We start from the raw sequence: 14,478 nt of genomic DNA, 5'->3' as shown, positions 1-14,478 counted from the left end.
AGATCGACTTTAGGGGGGAGAAACTCCAAATCGATAATAGTGAATTTTTTGTTGAAATATTGAATGTAATCAAAGTAAAGTGAAATTTACCAGTTACACATGCAGGGTGGGGGGCTGGGGAGGTGGGGGGAAGGGGGAGGTATACTGTGATTCTTGGTGGTGGAATATGTGCACTGGTGAAGGGATGGTGTTTGAGCATTATATAACTGAGACTTAAACCGGAAAGCTTTGTAACTTTCCACATGGTGATTCAATAAAAGATTAAAAAAAATAAATTAAAAAAAAACAGGCTATACCGGGGCTGGAGCAATAGCATAGCGGGTAGGGCATTTGCCTTGCATGCGGCCAACCCGGGTTCAAATCCCAGCATCCCATATGGTCCCCTGAGCACCGCCAGGAGTAATTCCTGAGTGCAAAGCCAGGAGTAACCCCTGTGCATTGTCGGGTGTGACCCAAAGAGAAAAAAAAATTGAAAACAAAACCAAAAAAAACCAGCTATACCTTTTTACCAAATGATCCTGAGGAAATTAATGACCTTGTAAATCTTTATTCATTTGTTAATGAGGGTAATGATAAAACATAGTGCCTAAGGTATTTGTGAATATATAATAGATAAAAGTCAAATCACCATCATCAAATCAGTCATCTCAGACTGGTTTGTACCATTTTAATAAACCAACACAAGTCTAATATTATTTCATAGCCTGAGTTAAAGTATCACAAGTTTTAATTTATGCCTCCTTGATTACTGTCTTGGCTAAAGTGCACGTATGACTTTTTATATGTAAATTTTCCCCCTTAGATTTTGGTGTTTATTTTTTTCAAGTGACAAGGATGATTTCCCACTAATGTGGCACTGAGCAAAGACATAAGTAAGAGAAAGGAAGAAATGTAGAGTGAGAAGAGAGACTTTCAACCAGAGGGAACAGTAAGTGTAAAAGTTCTGGGGCTATGGAATATGATTAACACATCTAAGAAAACAGCAAGGTCACTTTGACTGTAGAATTTGTAAGGAGAAATCTAGGAGATGAAGTTAGTCATCTCCTAGATTTAGATAATGGAATCTATATTAGTTTTTCTGCAGTAATGAATAGTCCCCAATCACAGTAACATAAAACAAAAACATTCATTTCTTCTGTTCCGTATAGTGATTGGGAAGACCTCCTGAAAAAGTTCAGAGCAGGTTTTCTCAAGATGTATTACTTTGACATGTGAATTATTTCATACTGAGATCATTCAAGGCCCGGCAGGCTTTTGATAAACTTTTACTACCACTTTAGCTCCATAGAAGAATCAATATAGTGTATTGCCCAGTGAATTTGGGACATTACCTAGAATTAGGTTTGTTTGTTTTTTTACTAGAAATATCTTTTCTATTGAAGAAATCTATCAATATGGCAGGGCAAACATCTTATTATAAACATCTGGTCTACATCATATAAGGTCTCCCTTTTCATCCCTTGAAACCCAGGTTCCTTTATATTCCTTGGCTCGGGATATAAACACTTATTTTGCCTCCCAACATTAGAATCCATTTCCAAGTGAATTCTCTACATATGTGTAATTAAATTCTATTTTCTCCGACTAATATGTATGGTGTTAATTACATTTCCCAACCAACTCTAAGAACCCAGAGGTCAAGGGGGAAATGATCTCTCACCTGTAGGTGACAGTGGGTGAATCGTTGCTTCTGGTGTTATTCCAGGACTTGGGCTAAAGGAAGAGGTCCTGCTCAATAAATTTCAGGCAGGAGAAAAAGTGAAAGAGATAGCAGAACTGTGTAATACTTCCTTAATTTTCCTGGAATTTGTGTACTTCTTCTTCCACTGCCCAAGCAAACCACACATCTAATCCTGATAACTGCATAGGAACACTTGCCTGTGTGGACATGAGTGAGAATGTATGCTCCTCTTACAGGGAAGGGAGTTGATAGTTGAGGACAGTTATATATTAAGCTATAAAATGGTAGGTTGTGTATAAATCTGTGGACTTCAATTTGAATGAAGGGGTTGGTCTTGATCTAGGTTACTTTTCAAGATCTGATTTTCAGTAAGGAAGGACTAACTCAGTGAATCCAATTAATAAGCATTTAATAGGGAAGGAAGGGATAGCACAGGGGTTAAGATTCTTACCTTGGATATGACCAACCTCCCAGTTAGATCCCCGGAACTGCATGTAATTCCTGAGAACCATCAGGGCCCACTCATTAGCAAAGAACCAGGAATAACCCTTGAGCATCCCTGGATATGTCCCCATCATCACACATGAAACATTAAATATTTAACTTTATTATGAACATAGTATTAATAAATTATGGCAGCTTAGACTAGAGACATGTGTGAGAAAAGTGAATAGGCTCTCTCTCTATATATATGTGCACACATAAATGTATACACATATATACATCATGTATGTACATACATACATATATACAAATATATATTTTGTTTGGGGCACATAGCTGGCAATTCTCAGGGGTTACTCCTAGCTTTATACTCAGGATACTCCTGGTGGGGCTCAGGGGATCATATATGGTCCCGGGGATTGAACTGTTGTCAATCATGTTCAAGGAAAATGTCCTACTTACTGTACTTCTGCTTTGCTTCTTCCTTCTGACAATTCGTAGTTTATGATTTCCAGTTTGAGGCAAAGAGTTTTGCCTAATGGACTGTGTAATAACCTATAATCATGTTGTATTAGTTTTTAATTGCTATTAATAAATCTCTATAAACTCATAACAAGATGCATTTATTACCTCAGAGTTCTTTAGTTTAGAAGTTTGCTTGGTTTTAGTTTATGGACTGAAGTGTAAAAGTACAAAAGGGACTTCACAAATTAATTTTTTATTAATAGTATTAAGAGTTATTAATAGTAATAGCTATTTCTAGTAAAAGAAGAGGAACCCAAGAGATAGAATGGGGGTTAAGGCTCTTAAGAGATATCACAGTGGTTAAGGTTCTTACCTTGTATGTGATCAATCCCCAGTTAGATTCCAGAACTGCATATAATCTCTGAGAACCATCAGGGGCCACTTCTGAGCAAAGAGCCAGGAATAGCCCCTTGGTAGGTTGGTTGGCTCTATCTTGCACATGCCTTGCATATGGCTATCCCTGCTTCCATCCTCAGCATCACAAATAGTCCCTGAGCTCTGCCAGAAGTGATCCGTGAGCACAGACCAGGATTAACCCCATAGCCAAAATTAACCTCTGAGCACAAGCAAGTGTGGCCCCAAACCAAAAACAAAATAGCAACAGAAGATATAACTTATTTTAAAAAAAGATTATTCTTATCCTGGTGTGTCTTTTGTTACAATTAGTTTTATGAATTTCTAAACAGAATTTGTGAACGCCAATTCTTTTTTTTAAATTCTTTTATTGATTCACCATGTGGAAAGTTACAAAGGAAAGCCAATTCTTAATCTAAAAATTCCATAAAGAAATTTTTGTTAAAACCACTTATGTTTATAAATTAATTTTGTATCTATCTATGCACCAACAGAAACATATTCCGCCTTTAATATTTATAGCAAAAGGCATTAGAAAGTGTTAAAAAGGAATGAGTCTTGGCAAATCCTCCATGTAACTGCCCAAAACCTGGACCATCACTATCAAAAGCCCATGATTTGCTTCCAAACTTAGCTTTCAACAATTGTCCATGACAAATGTTGCTTCTAGTACTCAAGAATGCAACTACTAAAGATGATAGGGAAGTAACACAACTTATAATTGACATGATGCAGCTAAAACGTCTTTAAAAACCACAGGGGAGATGAATTATATTTAAAATTATCAAAATAGTTTAAAAATAATAACACAATCTATGTTTCTTTATAGCACAGCAAATAAAAAGATCCTTCATGCATTATTTTTTGATCTCTGATCATACAGAAGTATGACAGGCAACGGAGATATAAAACCTGTGAACAAAACGAGGATCTGCTCTCTAAGTTAATAGTGTCATTAACTGCTCTCGTTGCTATTTTTGTCTTCCTGACTAGGCAGGAAGACTTTGAAAACAGGGAAAGTTGTGCACTCTTTTGTAGTTTTTCACTGCGAGTATTCCAAACGCCCGCTAAAGAGAAAAATACAGTTCCAATTGTTTTCCACGTCTTCTTTCCCATTCAGAGATTCCCTTACCTGATACTGTTCAACTGAAGAGGGGAAAAGCTTCTTTGACGTACCCTTGAGAAAAACTCCTTCGGGGGCTGTAAAAAGTTTGAACCTCCTTGGAAAAATACAAGTCTGGAGAGTTCAAACCGCAGATCCCTGCAGGCTGTTGCTAAGACGCACTTGTTGCTAAGAGAGGCAACGCCGCTGCGAGATTGACAATCACCTTCACCAATAGTATCCATGTCCTCGTGGTCGAAGTTATAAAAATGTGGTGATTGGGTGATAGGATACTGACGTCACATAACTGGAACCCAGGCGAAGTCCTTCGTTCCTTCGTTTTCTACTAACTAGGAACAAGTTGTGCAATTTAAATTTTTTCTAGACCAAGGTCCGGCCTGAGGACAGTTCAGACAGACTCTTTGAGTGCACCGCGCTAAGTTCAACCGTGCCGAGTGGAAAATCCTTCTAGATCGTGATCTCCAGCTGCTGCGAGTGAAAGATGCTCTCTAGATTCCCGGCTTAAATCCCTTAGCTCAGTGGCCCTGGTCAGCCCGGTGCTCTGCAACCAGCTCCAGACCCCGGTCCCTGGAAGAGAAAGTCGTTCCAATTGGGTGTCCTGGGTGTCCTGGACTATTAAGTGTGACTTTACCCTTTTGCCAAAATAATTTTCATATTAAGGTTTAGGATCAAGTCGGAGTAAAGTCTCAGGGGAAGAAGATCGAACCCCAGAGTAACTCCAAGGCTAATTTTACCTGTTACGGTGGGACACATGCGATTCACACTCTGAAGTTCATCTCTCTAAACAATTTCCCTCTCACTTAAAAAAGAATCATAATTGCCTAATTTGTAAGGTAATAGAATTTAATAAAGTAATGTAATCAACTGCTGTCATTGGTCTAAACTTTTTACACCCAAACGTAAATTAAAATATCTAATTAAGATTTATAAATTATATCACATCTGAGACTTACTTATCTGAAATAAAATAAGACTTGACTTGAAAGATTTTGTAGGTTCTTTCAATTTTCTGATGAATTTATGTTAGTAAAATACAAATAAATTTTAATAAATCTTAAAAAAAAAACCAGGCAGATTTACCACCGTGACAACCTTTTCTCAGATTTCTACCCTCCCTGACACAGATTTGCTTTCTCCTAGGCTTAGTCCTGAGTCTTTTCTCACTGTTCAGCATTTTTTCTCTGACATCTGATCTATCCCGTTTTGCTTCAATGATCCCTCTAGATTTGTCATGACTTCATTTTGTTCTTCCTGCCTTACACATTTCTTAAATTTGGTTTGACATTACCTAATGGACACTTCTGAATTTATGTCTAGAGTAATGTTCAATGAGTGAATTAATTACTACACCAGAGGCATCACAATTTAGCAGAGTCAAGTCAGCTAGGGAGCAGAGATACAGTACGGGGATTAAGGTGCTTGCCTTCAATGTGACCACGCTGGGCTAAGTCTGAGTACCACATGGTCCCCTGGGCACCGCAGGTTATGGATCACCCCCCTAAAAAAAGTCAATCTTTCAGATAGCCTTTAAATTTTTTTTTCCTTCTTTGTTTTTCACCTTGGGTAAGAATATCACTATCCACCCTTTTGCCAAGCTTGAAATCTGAGAGTCTGACTCCACCTCTCATGTCCAAATTCAACATTATCATTAAGTTCAGTTATTATTTTTTTCTATATATCTTTCAAATTATCCATCTCTTAGCTATTCTGTCTCTGTCTCTATTCTGTCTCATAATTATCAGGTTGCATAGTGTTCTCACAGGGTTAGTCCTAGCAAAACTGCATGAGTAGGCTCAATCTGACATTAAACTCCACATAAACAGGATTCTGGAAGATTCCTGAAAAATAGCTGGAAGATAATGAATTTTTTTCTTTTTTAAAAAATTTATTTATTAGTGAGTCACAGTGAAGGTACAGTTACAGATTTATACATTTTCGTGCTCATATTTCCCTCATACAAAGTTTGAGAACCCATCCCTTCACCAGTGCCCATTCTCCACCACAAATAAACCCAGCATCCCTCCCACTCCCACCAAAACCATCTCCCCCCACCCCACCCTGCCACTGTGGCAGGGTATTCCCTTTTGTTCTCTCTCCCTTATTAGGTGTTGTGGTTTGCAATAAAGGTGTTAAATGGCCATTGTGTTCAGTCTCTAGTCTACATTCAGCCCGCATCACCCTTCCCCCGCGTGGCCTCAAACTACATTTTACTTGGTGTTCCCTTCTCTATCTGAGTTGCCCTCTCCCCAGAATGTGAGGCAAGCTTGCAAGTCATGGAGTCAACCTCCTGGTACTTATTTCTACTATTCTTGGGTGTTAGTCTCCTACTCTGTTATTTTATATTCCACATATGAGTGCAATCTTTCTATGTCTGTCTCTCTCTTTCTGACTCATTTCACTTAACATGATACTTTCCATGTTGATCCACTTATATGCAAAGTTCATGACCTCATTTTTTCTAACAGCTGCATAGTATTCCATTGTATAGATGTACTGAAGTTTCTTCAACCAGTCATCTGTTCTAGAGCATGAATTTTTTTTCTAACCTCATTTCCTATATCTCTTACCAGCTAATTTTAGTGTAGCGCTTCTCAACTGACACCTCTAGAAGCTAAAGAGTGGGGACTGGAGTTTGTAATAATATAATGGTATGAAGTGGTCTAGCTTGAAACAGACCTGCAGCTAAGATATTTGTTTTATATAAAGAGCTCCTGGAGATTTTGCATTCTGCTCTACAGTGTATCTCTTTCCACTAAAAAAGAAGTGTCTAAATGTGTCAGTATCTTAACACTGAAAAAAGTTCTTGAATCACTTTAAATAATTTGACATAAACTAAAAAATATTTAACTAAAAAACAGAAACTCAGGTTATAGCTCAGGTTATGCAGAACTGTTGTCTTAATTTTCTTTTTTTTTAAATTTACTTCTTTTTTTCTTTTTGCAATGAGGGCATTGAACCCAGATATCATGCATACACACAGGCACTTTACTACTGAGCTATCTCCCTATCCTATGCGAACCCTTGAAGTCCTTTCCAGGATACTATGACCCTATATAAGAAGCATCTTTTAATCCCACTGACACACTTTCAACTTTTATTCAGTAAAGTCATGTGTTTTTCAAGATCCAACTCAAATATCACCTTCTCTGTAAAACCTTCACACACCCAGCAGAATTAACCTTTTTTCCCCTCTGTTTTACACAGTAGTAAATACATTTTGTTCCAAGGACCTGCTTATAGCAATGTCTCTCCCCCACTGAACTTTAGAGAAAGGCTGGTATCTTATTACTTTATTAATTCCATTGGTTAATCCAGTATCTGTTTAAATATGTAGTTAAATACATGTTGAATCACATGATTTTAACTATTCTTGAAATCAAATCTAGAGGAAGCTCTCTAAAAGACTTCTTTATATTCTCCCAAAGAATTTTCTTTTCTTACAAAAATATCATAACTCTTTGCAGGAAGGATTTAAGAACATAGCAGTAATGATCTTGTGATTTGAGCAAGATACCAAGACTTTTCTGTCCTCTTTGGAGATACCCCAAGGGGATGTCCCTTTGGAGGGATGAATCATGTGTCACATGGTTAAAAAAATAAGACACTAAAAGGAAAATATTTAGCAATTTCTTCCTGTTATAAATTTATAATTGACTGAACATCTGTGTTTTCATGGGAGTGGTCAGAAATGAGATATTCCCATCACCAGTAGCTGACACTTCAGTCTTTCTCCATGCAAAACAGAATTAAATTTTCCTGAAACCTGAAAAAGTTTAAAAGTTAGATTTGAATGAAAAAGTTACCAGTTGAGTGAAAAATATAATGAGTCAAGAATAGTAGGTAGAAATAGTTCTCTGATTATTTCTGGGCAACCTGATACATTTTACATTGTATTTGAAGAAGGGTAATCAAATAAATGTGACTTTTTACTAAGCATGTTTTGGACAAGGGGGTCCCAAACAATTCTGTGGGTGCCCAGGGGTAATGCTTGGCCAACTGGTCACAGAGGTCAGGACTCAGTCTGACAACGCAGTACTTCTCGGGATGTTGTGCCAAAGTTCACCAGGGCAACCCCACTGTGCTTGGGGGTACCCAGGACTGTCCCTGGAGGTCATTTGATGGGGACATTGGATAGTGGGGTTCTACCTTTGGTCCCAGAGTATGCAAAGCTATCTTTTTGAATCCTGAGATTTTTTTTTCTATTTCCTTTGGGACCATACCCAACTGTGATCAGGAGTGACTCAGGAGTTTGCTTCCAATGGTGCTGGGGGCCTGTGGTGCTGGGGATTGAACTCAGACCTCTTATGTGAAAAGCATGTGCTCTAGTCCTTTGAGCTATCTCCCCCTACCCCCCACCCATCAATCCACCCGCCAAGAATTTGTTTTTTCAAGAGTTCAGATACCAGTATTTGAAGACCTTGAGTAGGAATCTTTATGTCTTTTGTCTGTTTGAGCATGCCTGGGAGGAAAGGAGAAAGAGAGGGAAGGAAGTATCCTGACTTGAACTTTAACGTCTGGGATTCTGAAACAGTTGCAAAATGTTTGAGGAAAGTATGGCAACAGATTGAATGATTGAATAATTGAAAAATACACAAGAAGAGCATTCCATGTCAGAAATGAAAAAACGGGGCCTGGGGAAAGGCTCAGCAGCAGATTGCATGCCTTGTATATGAGCCATATATGCGGCTGGAGCAATTGCACAGTGGGTAGAGCGCTTGCCTTGCACGCGGCCGAGCCTGGTTCGATTCCTCCGTCCCTCTCTGAGAGCCCGGCAAGTTACCGAGAGTATCCTGCCCACACAGCAGAGCCTGGCAAGCTACCCGTGGCATATTCGATATGCCAAAAACAATAACAAGTCACACAATGGTGCCCGCTCAAGCAAATCAATGAACAACGGGACTACAGTGCTATATGAGCTGTGGGTTTGACTAAAAGTATAAAATTAATTTATCAATGAAGTAACATATAATAGTCTGTCTAGAGTGAAAAATGTGACTTGGGAGCAAAAAAAACTTTAGCTGTTGAAAAGGGAACCCATAATCAGGGCTGGAAACATAGTAGAGGTAGAGTGGGTAGGGAGTTTTCCTTGCTTGCTGATGACCCAGGTATCCTTCCCACCACCACATACAGTGGCAGACATGGAGCCCTGCCAGAAATGATCCCTGAGCACAGAGTCAGAAGTAGGCTCTGAACACCACTGGGAGTGACACAAGAACCAAAAAACTAGGGAGGGCACAGAGGGATCAGTTGTGAGAATTCTAGAAAAGGAGTAAAGGGTCTATATGAAACCAAAATAACTACAACATAAATACAAAATGCTTTTTGAAACTTCTGCTAAGAATGACTTGAATTTCTTGGTGACTAAAGGGGACACAGTCCCCTCACCACCCCCACGAGAATTGCTGGTCCTTTCCACAAGGAAAGGTGGATTGCATCGATGGTCTGATGGCTGTGTACAAAGGATGTCACCAGCAGAGCCAGTGCAGGAGCTAAACAAGTAGCTTTGGGTCATAGTAGTAGCAGAGTGGACTTAACTATGAGTATAGGCGAGACTCTAGAGCCAGAAACAATTGGTAGGGGGATACATTGCATGGTGGTGATCAACCCACAAAATCAACAGCTGTCATCAAGGGCAAGGGAATTTTTTAAAAAAATTTATTTATTTTTAATTAGTGAATCACCATGAGGGTACAGTTACAGATTTATACATTTTTGTGCTCATATTTCCCCCATACAAAGTTTGGGAACCCATCCCTTCACCAGTGCCCATTCTCTACCACCGGTACACCCAACATCCCTCCTACCCTCCCCAATCCCGTCTCCCCCCACCCCACCCTGCCACTGTGGCAGGGCATTCCCTTTTGTTCTCTCTCCCTCATTAGGTGTTGTGGTTTGCAATAGAGGTGTTGAGTGGCCACTGTGTTCAGTCTCTAGACCACATTCAGCCCGCATCACCCTTCCCCCGCATGGCCTCCGACCACATTATACTTGCTGATCCCTTCTCTGAGTTGAAGGGCAAGGGAATTTTTATAAAATTAAAAAAATTAATTTTTAAAACTAAATTTTAATTAATCAATTTAACTTAATTAATTAATTTAAATTAACAGAAGGTGCATATCTGGCAATGTTCAGGGGTTATTCCTGGCTCTACATTAAGGAATTACTCCTAGAGGTGCTCAGGGGATCATATGGGATGACAGGGATCAAACCCAGGTAAGATGTGTGAGGCAAACCGCCTACCTGCTGTATTATCTCTCTGGCCTCTTACATATAATTATTATTCTATCCAAGTCTTTTAATTATTAAAGTAGAATCATACCAATAATACTTAAAGGTCGAAAATTATATTGAAGTCAAAGCTTTTCACTTTCAGAATAAGCAGCATTAGGAAAGCTATTCAATGTTCTATGTCTCGGTTTGATGTTTGCAAAATCTGGGACAATAAACCTTTCTTCAGAGCCAAACCAGATAAAGGGTGAGAGAAACAGCCTTGCTGCCAGAAGGATCATTCTTCAAAGGAGATGAAGCTTCACAGTAATCAACTGGAAATAAGCTGTCAGATCAAATTTCTCTAGAAAACTTCTCACATACCAGGACAGGGAGAGAATTGATTTGTCACTCAACTAAGTGATACCTTTTGATTCGAAATAAAATCTTTGTTGGATATTTTTGCTATGTGAGCATATCAATTAAAAGGTTTCACTAAAAGACAATGTACCCATCCTTCATGTGACTAAATATTAAGTCTTAATATTTAAATTTTGAACAAACTCAATACATTCCCTCTAGATTGCTTAATATGAAAAAATATTTAATAAATCATTTTGAATGGAAAGGTATATATACACATACATTTGTGTACATACCTATATACATACTATGTATGTTTCTTTTGGGCTGGAGAGATAGCACAGTGGTAGGGCCTTCGCCTTTCACAGGGCCTACCCGTGTTTGATTCCTCCGCCCCTCTCGGAGAGCCTGGCAAGCTACCCATGGCGTATTGGAAGTGCCAAAAACAGTAACAATAAGTCTCACAATGAGAGATGTGACTGGTGCCCACTAGAACAAATCGATGAGCAATGGGATGACAGTGACAGTGACAGATGGCCACATCCAGTGACATTCAGGGTTTACTCCTGGCTCTGAGCTCAGGAATCACTCCTGGCAAGGTTTGGAGGAGTGGCAGGGATAAAATCCAGTTGATCATATGCAAAGTAACCTCCTTTCCCTCTGTGCTATATCTCTAGTTCCCAAGGAACAATTTTAAAGAAAAAATATTTTTCCTTATTTTCACTAGATATATTTAAATATTTCCTTTAATTCTTCTCATGGTCACATGCTAAAGTGGGACAGGAGTTGACAGAAAGCACTCCTAGTGACCAAAATTCAAATAAACTTTCCCTCTCTAGAGAAGCCCATGTTCTCTCTTGAACGTGTATTTCTATTTTTGAGAAGCTCATGTTCTCTCTAGACATGTATTTTTCTCTTTCTCTCACATTTCTAAGTAAATTTCTTTCAACAAAAACTATTTTGCTTCACTAAGACAAAATTAAAAAGGAGCAATAAAATCAATGAAATAGCATTTGATTATAACCTAAAGTGAGCTAATACTTAGTTTACAAATGTTAAATTGAAAAACAATTGAAATTTTAGTTATATATTATTTTCAGATGCAATTTTGTCTTGTAACTTATGCTTTTAACGCTTTTAATTTAAATTTTTTTGCAGTTTGATATAAGGGCTGGAGCGATAGCATAGCGGGTAGGGTGTTTGCCTTGCATGCGACTGACCTGGGTTCGATTCCTCGGTCCCTCTTGGAGAGCCTGTGAGTATCCTACCCACACGGCAGAGCCTGGCAAGCTACCCGTCGCATATTTGATATGCCAAAAACAGTAACAAGTCTCACAATGGAGACGTTACTGGTGCCCACTCAAACAAATCAATGAACGAAGGGATGACAGTGCTATGACAGTGCTACAGTGCTAATAATTTAATATTATTAAATAACAACTAAATATTATTAGAGATAATTCAATGGGCTATCTTTATATGTAGGAGTATATACCTTATATATAGGAGGATCAGATTTAACCCTCGGTACTTCATAATCCTCACAGTACTTCAGGGAGTACCCTTAAATCGTTGAGTCAATAGTTACCCTTAGTACCATTGGATGTACCACCCAAGAATATTAATACAAAAGGATAACAAATTATTAGTCAAAGTTGCATGCAAATCTTAATCTGTTTTTTCCAGCGCTGCTTTATTTTTATTTATCTATTTATTTAGTTTTTGGGTCATATCTGGTGATGCTCAGGGGTTACTCCTGGCTCTGCACTCAAAATTACTCCTGGTGGTGTTTAGGGGTCCATATGGGATGCTGGGATTGACCCTGGGTCATTCTTGCACAAGGCAAGTGCCCAGTTGCTCTATTATTTCTCTGGTTCCAATTTTCCCAGTACTGCTTTAAAAGGGCCTGTATGGTGTCTCAAATTTGGCATATGCTGAGAAATGTTGAATCAGAATTAATCTAAAATTATATCAAAGTGAATTTATAAATGTTGCTTCTGACCTTTGGTGATATAGTTGGGATATTAAAACAGTCAAGTGTCTACAAGATTACATATTGCTATTTAATACAGGGTTACCCAAAGTGTGGCCCTCATATTAGAATTAGTCACAACACGTTTTCTACTAGTCCATTCAATCTTTGCTACCCATCTGCAGCTATTCAAACACTGGGAAATATAGCAAACATGATTAAGCAGTACTTAATGCAATATTTGAATCTCCTAGCAAGATCAATAGTACTACATACAAATATGTTGAAAGTGCCAATTGAGGGGCTTGCTTGTTTTTTTAAATTACAACCCATAGCACATTGCATTGTATGTATATACATGTTTGTATATAAGGAATGTACATAATGTGAATTATAAACCAAAAAAAAAGTATGTAAACACACACGAACTTGCAAATGTTAGTTTAATTTGCAAGAACTACTAACCAGAAAGGTCAAGAGCAAACAACACAAAAATTATTACAAGACAAACTGCTTAGATCTTTTGGATAACATTTTATTAAATCCAAAAAAACCCTTGTATTAACTCTTGATTTTTATTTAAGAAGTGTCACACCATCTTACTATGTTAAAGGTTAGGTAAGATAGACTTAATTCAGCGCCATAGAGATAATTATAGAGACTACTGCAATGAGATTTTACAGTGAGGAGAGATAGGAGGCTTGACAGGGACAAGTGGAAATTTATAGCCCGGGGGAATGGGAGGATTTTAGGGAAATTACTAAGAGCTAATGGAACTTTGCCAGAAACTCATCTAACAGGATTCTTGATGAAAACAGAACAAGGTGGAGCTGGAAAGATAGTACAGGGAGTAAGACGCTTGCCATGCACGAGGGCACCCAGGGTGTGATCCCTGGCACCACACAGCTCCACCAGGAGTGACTCCTGAGCACAGTCAGGTGTTGACCCCTCCCCGTCACCCTCCCCCCCTCCTCCCCGAAGCCTCCTAATGAAAACAGATCAGGGAATGTTGGAGAACGGGGAACCCTGTGGCTTATTGAGGACGATAAGATACTGAATAGCAAGGGCGAGTTCTGGTTAAACCGATTTAGGAATTTTGCTAAAGCTGGATTCTACAAGGAAACGCCCAGGGGAACCTAGGAGAAGGTTGAGGAGCCTGATAAAAGTCTTGCCAAGCAAAGTATCTGAAATATTCCGTGTCCCACGGCTTCTGAGACTTTTCCAAGATTCTCCGGGGTCGCAGCGCCCAGAGCTGTGAGCAACGCGCCGGTTTCGCGCCGGTTGTCGGAAACTTGCTAGGCCCGCTCTGGGTCTCCCCGGACCCTAGCCGATTGGGGGTGGGGGGGCGAGAGCCGCGCGCTAGACTGGGACCCAGGGGGCGCCGCAGCGTCTCCTCGGCTCCAGCACCTAGACAGGCCTCGCCCCGTGGGCGGCCCTTGGCCGGGCGACGCGGAGTCCGCGCTCCGCACAGGGTACCCCGAGCAGATCACTCGCTCCCCGGGACGCGGCTGCAGGAGCCCGGAGGGCGACCGTCTCGGGCGCCTTCAGGGGTCACCCCCAGCATCCCCGATTCCCTGGAGGGGGCGTGGAGGGGGCCGGAGCGACGTGAGGGGCCAGCCCCGGGGTCCCGCCGGGTGTGACGACGAGTCCCCGCGCCCGAGAAGACCCGCCGCCCCGGGCGCTCCTCGCCCCGGCCGCGCGCCCCCGCCGGGCCCCCGCAGGTGAGCCGAGCGCCGCGCCGCCCCGGGCATCAGGTGTCGGCGTCGGCGCCCGCGGCGCGCGGGGAGGGACCGTCCGCGATGCAGTCGG

At 40.3% G+C, this 14,478-nt stretch overlaps 1 protein-coding gene across 1 annotated transcript in view; it reads right to left on the bottom strand.

The window, feature by feature from the left end:
• Window positions 1–4,351, bottom strand: part of DNAI3 (dynein axonemal intermediate chain 3) — a 60,161-nt gene extending 55,810 nt beyond the window's left edge. The window contains exons 1-2 of the mRNA XM_004603632.2: window positions 4,137–4,351; window positions 1,661–1,728 (exon numbers count right to left, since the gene is read on the bottom strand). Of these exons, the coding sequence (XP_004603689.2) occupies window positions 1,661–1,728; window positions 4,137–4,351 (283 nt within the window). The remainder of the gene's footprint in view (window positions 1–1,660; window positions 1,729–4,136) is intronic.
• Window positions 4,352–14,478: the final 10,127 nt, after the last annotated feature.

This window comes from Sorex araneus, chromosome 5 (assembly GCF_027595985.1).
Source record: "Sorex araneus isolate mSorAra2 chromosome 5, mSorAra2.pri, whole genome shotgun sequence".
NCBI classification, from domain to species: Eukaryota; Metazoa; Chordata; class Mammalia; order Eulipotyphla; family Soricidae; genus Sorex; species Sorex araneus.
This window is presented reverse-complemented; position numbering and strand designations above follow the sequence as displayed.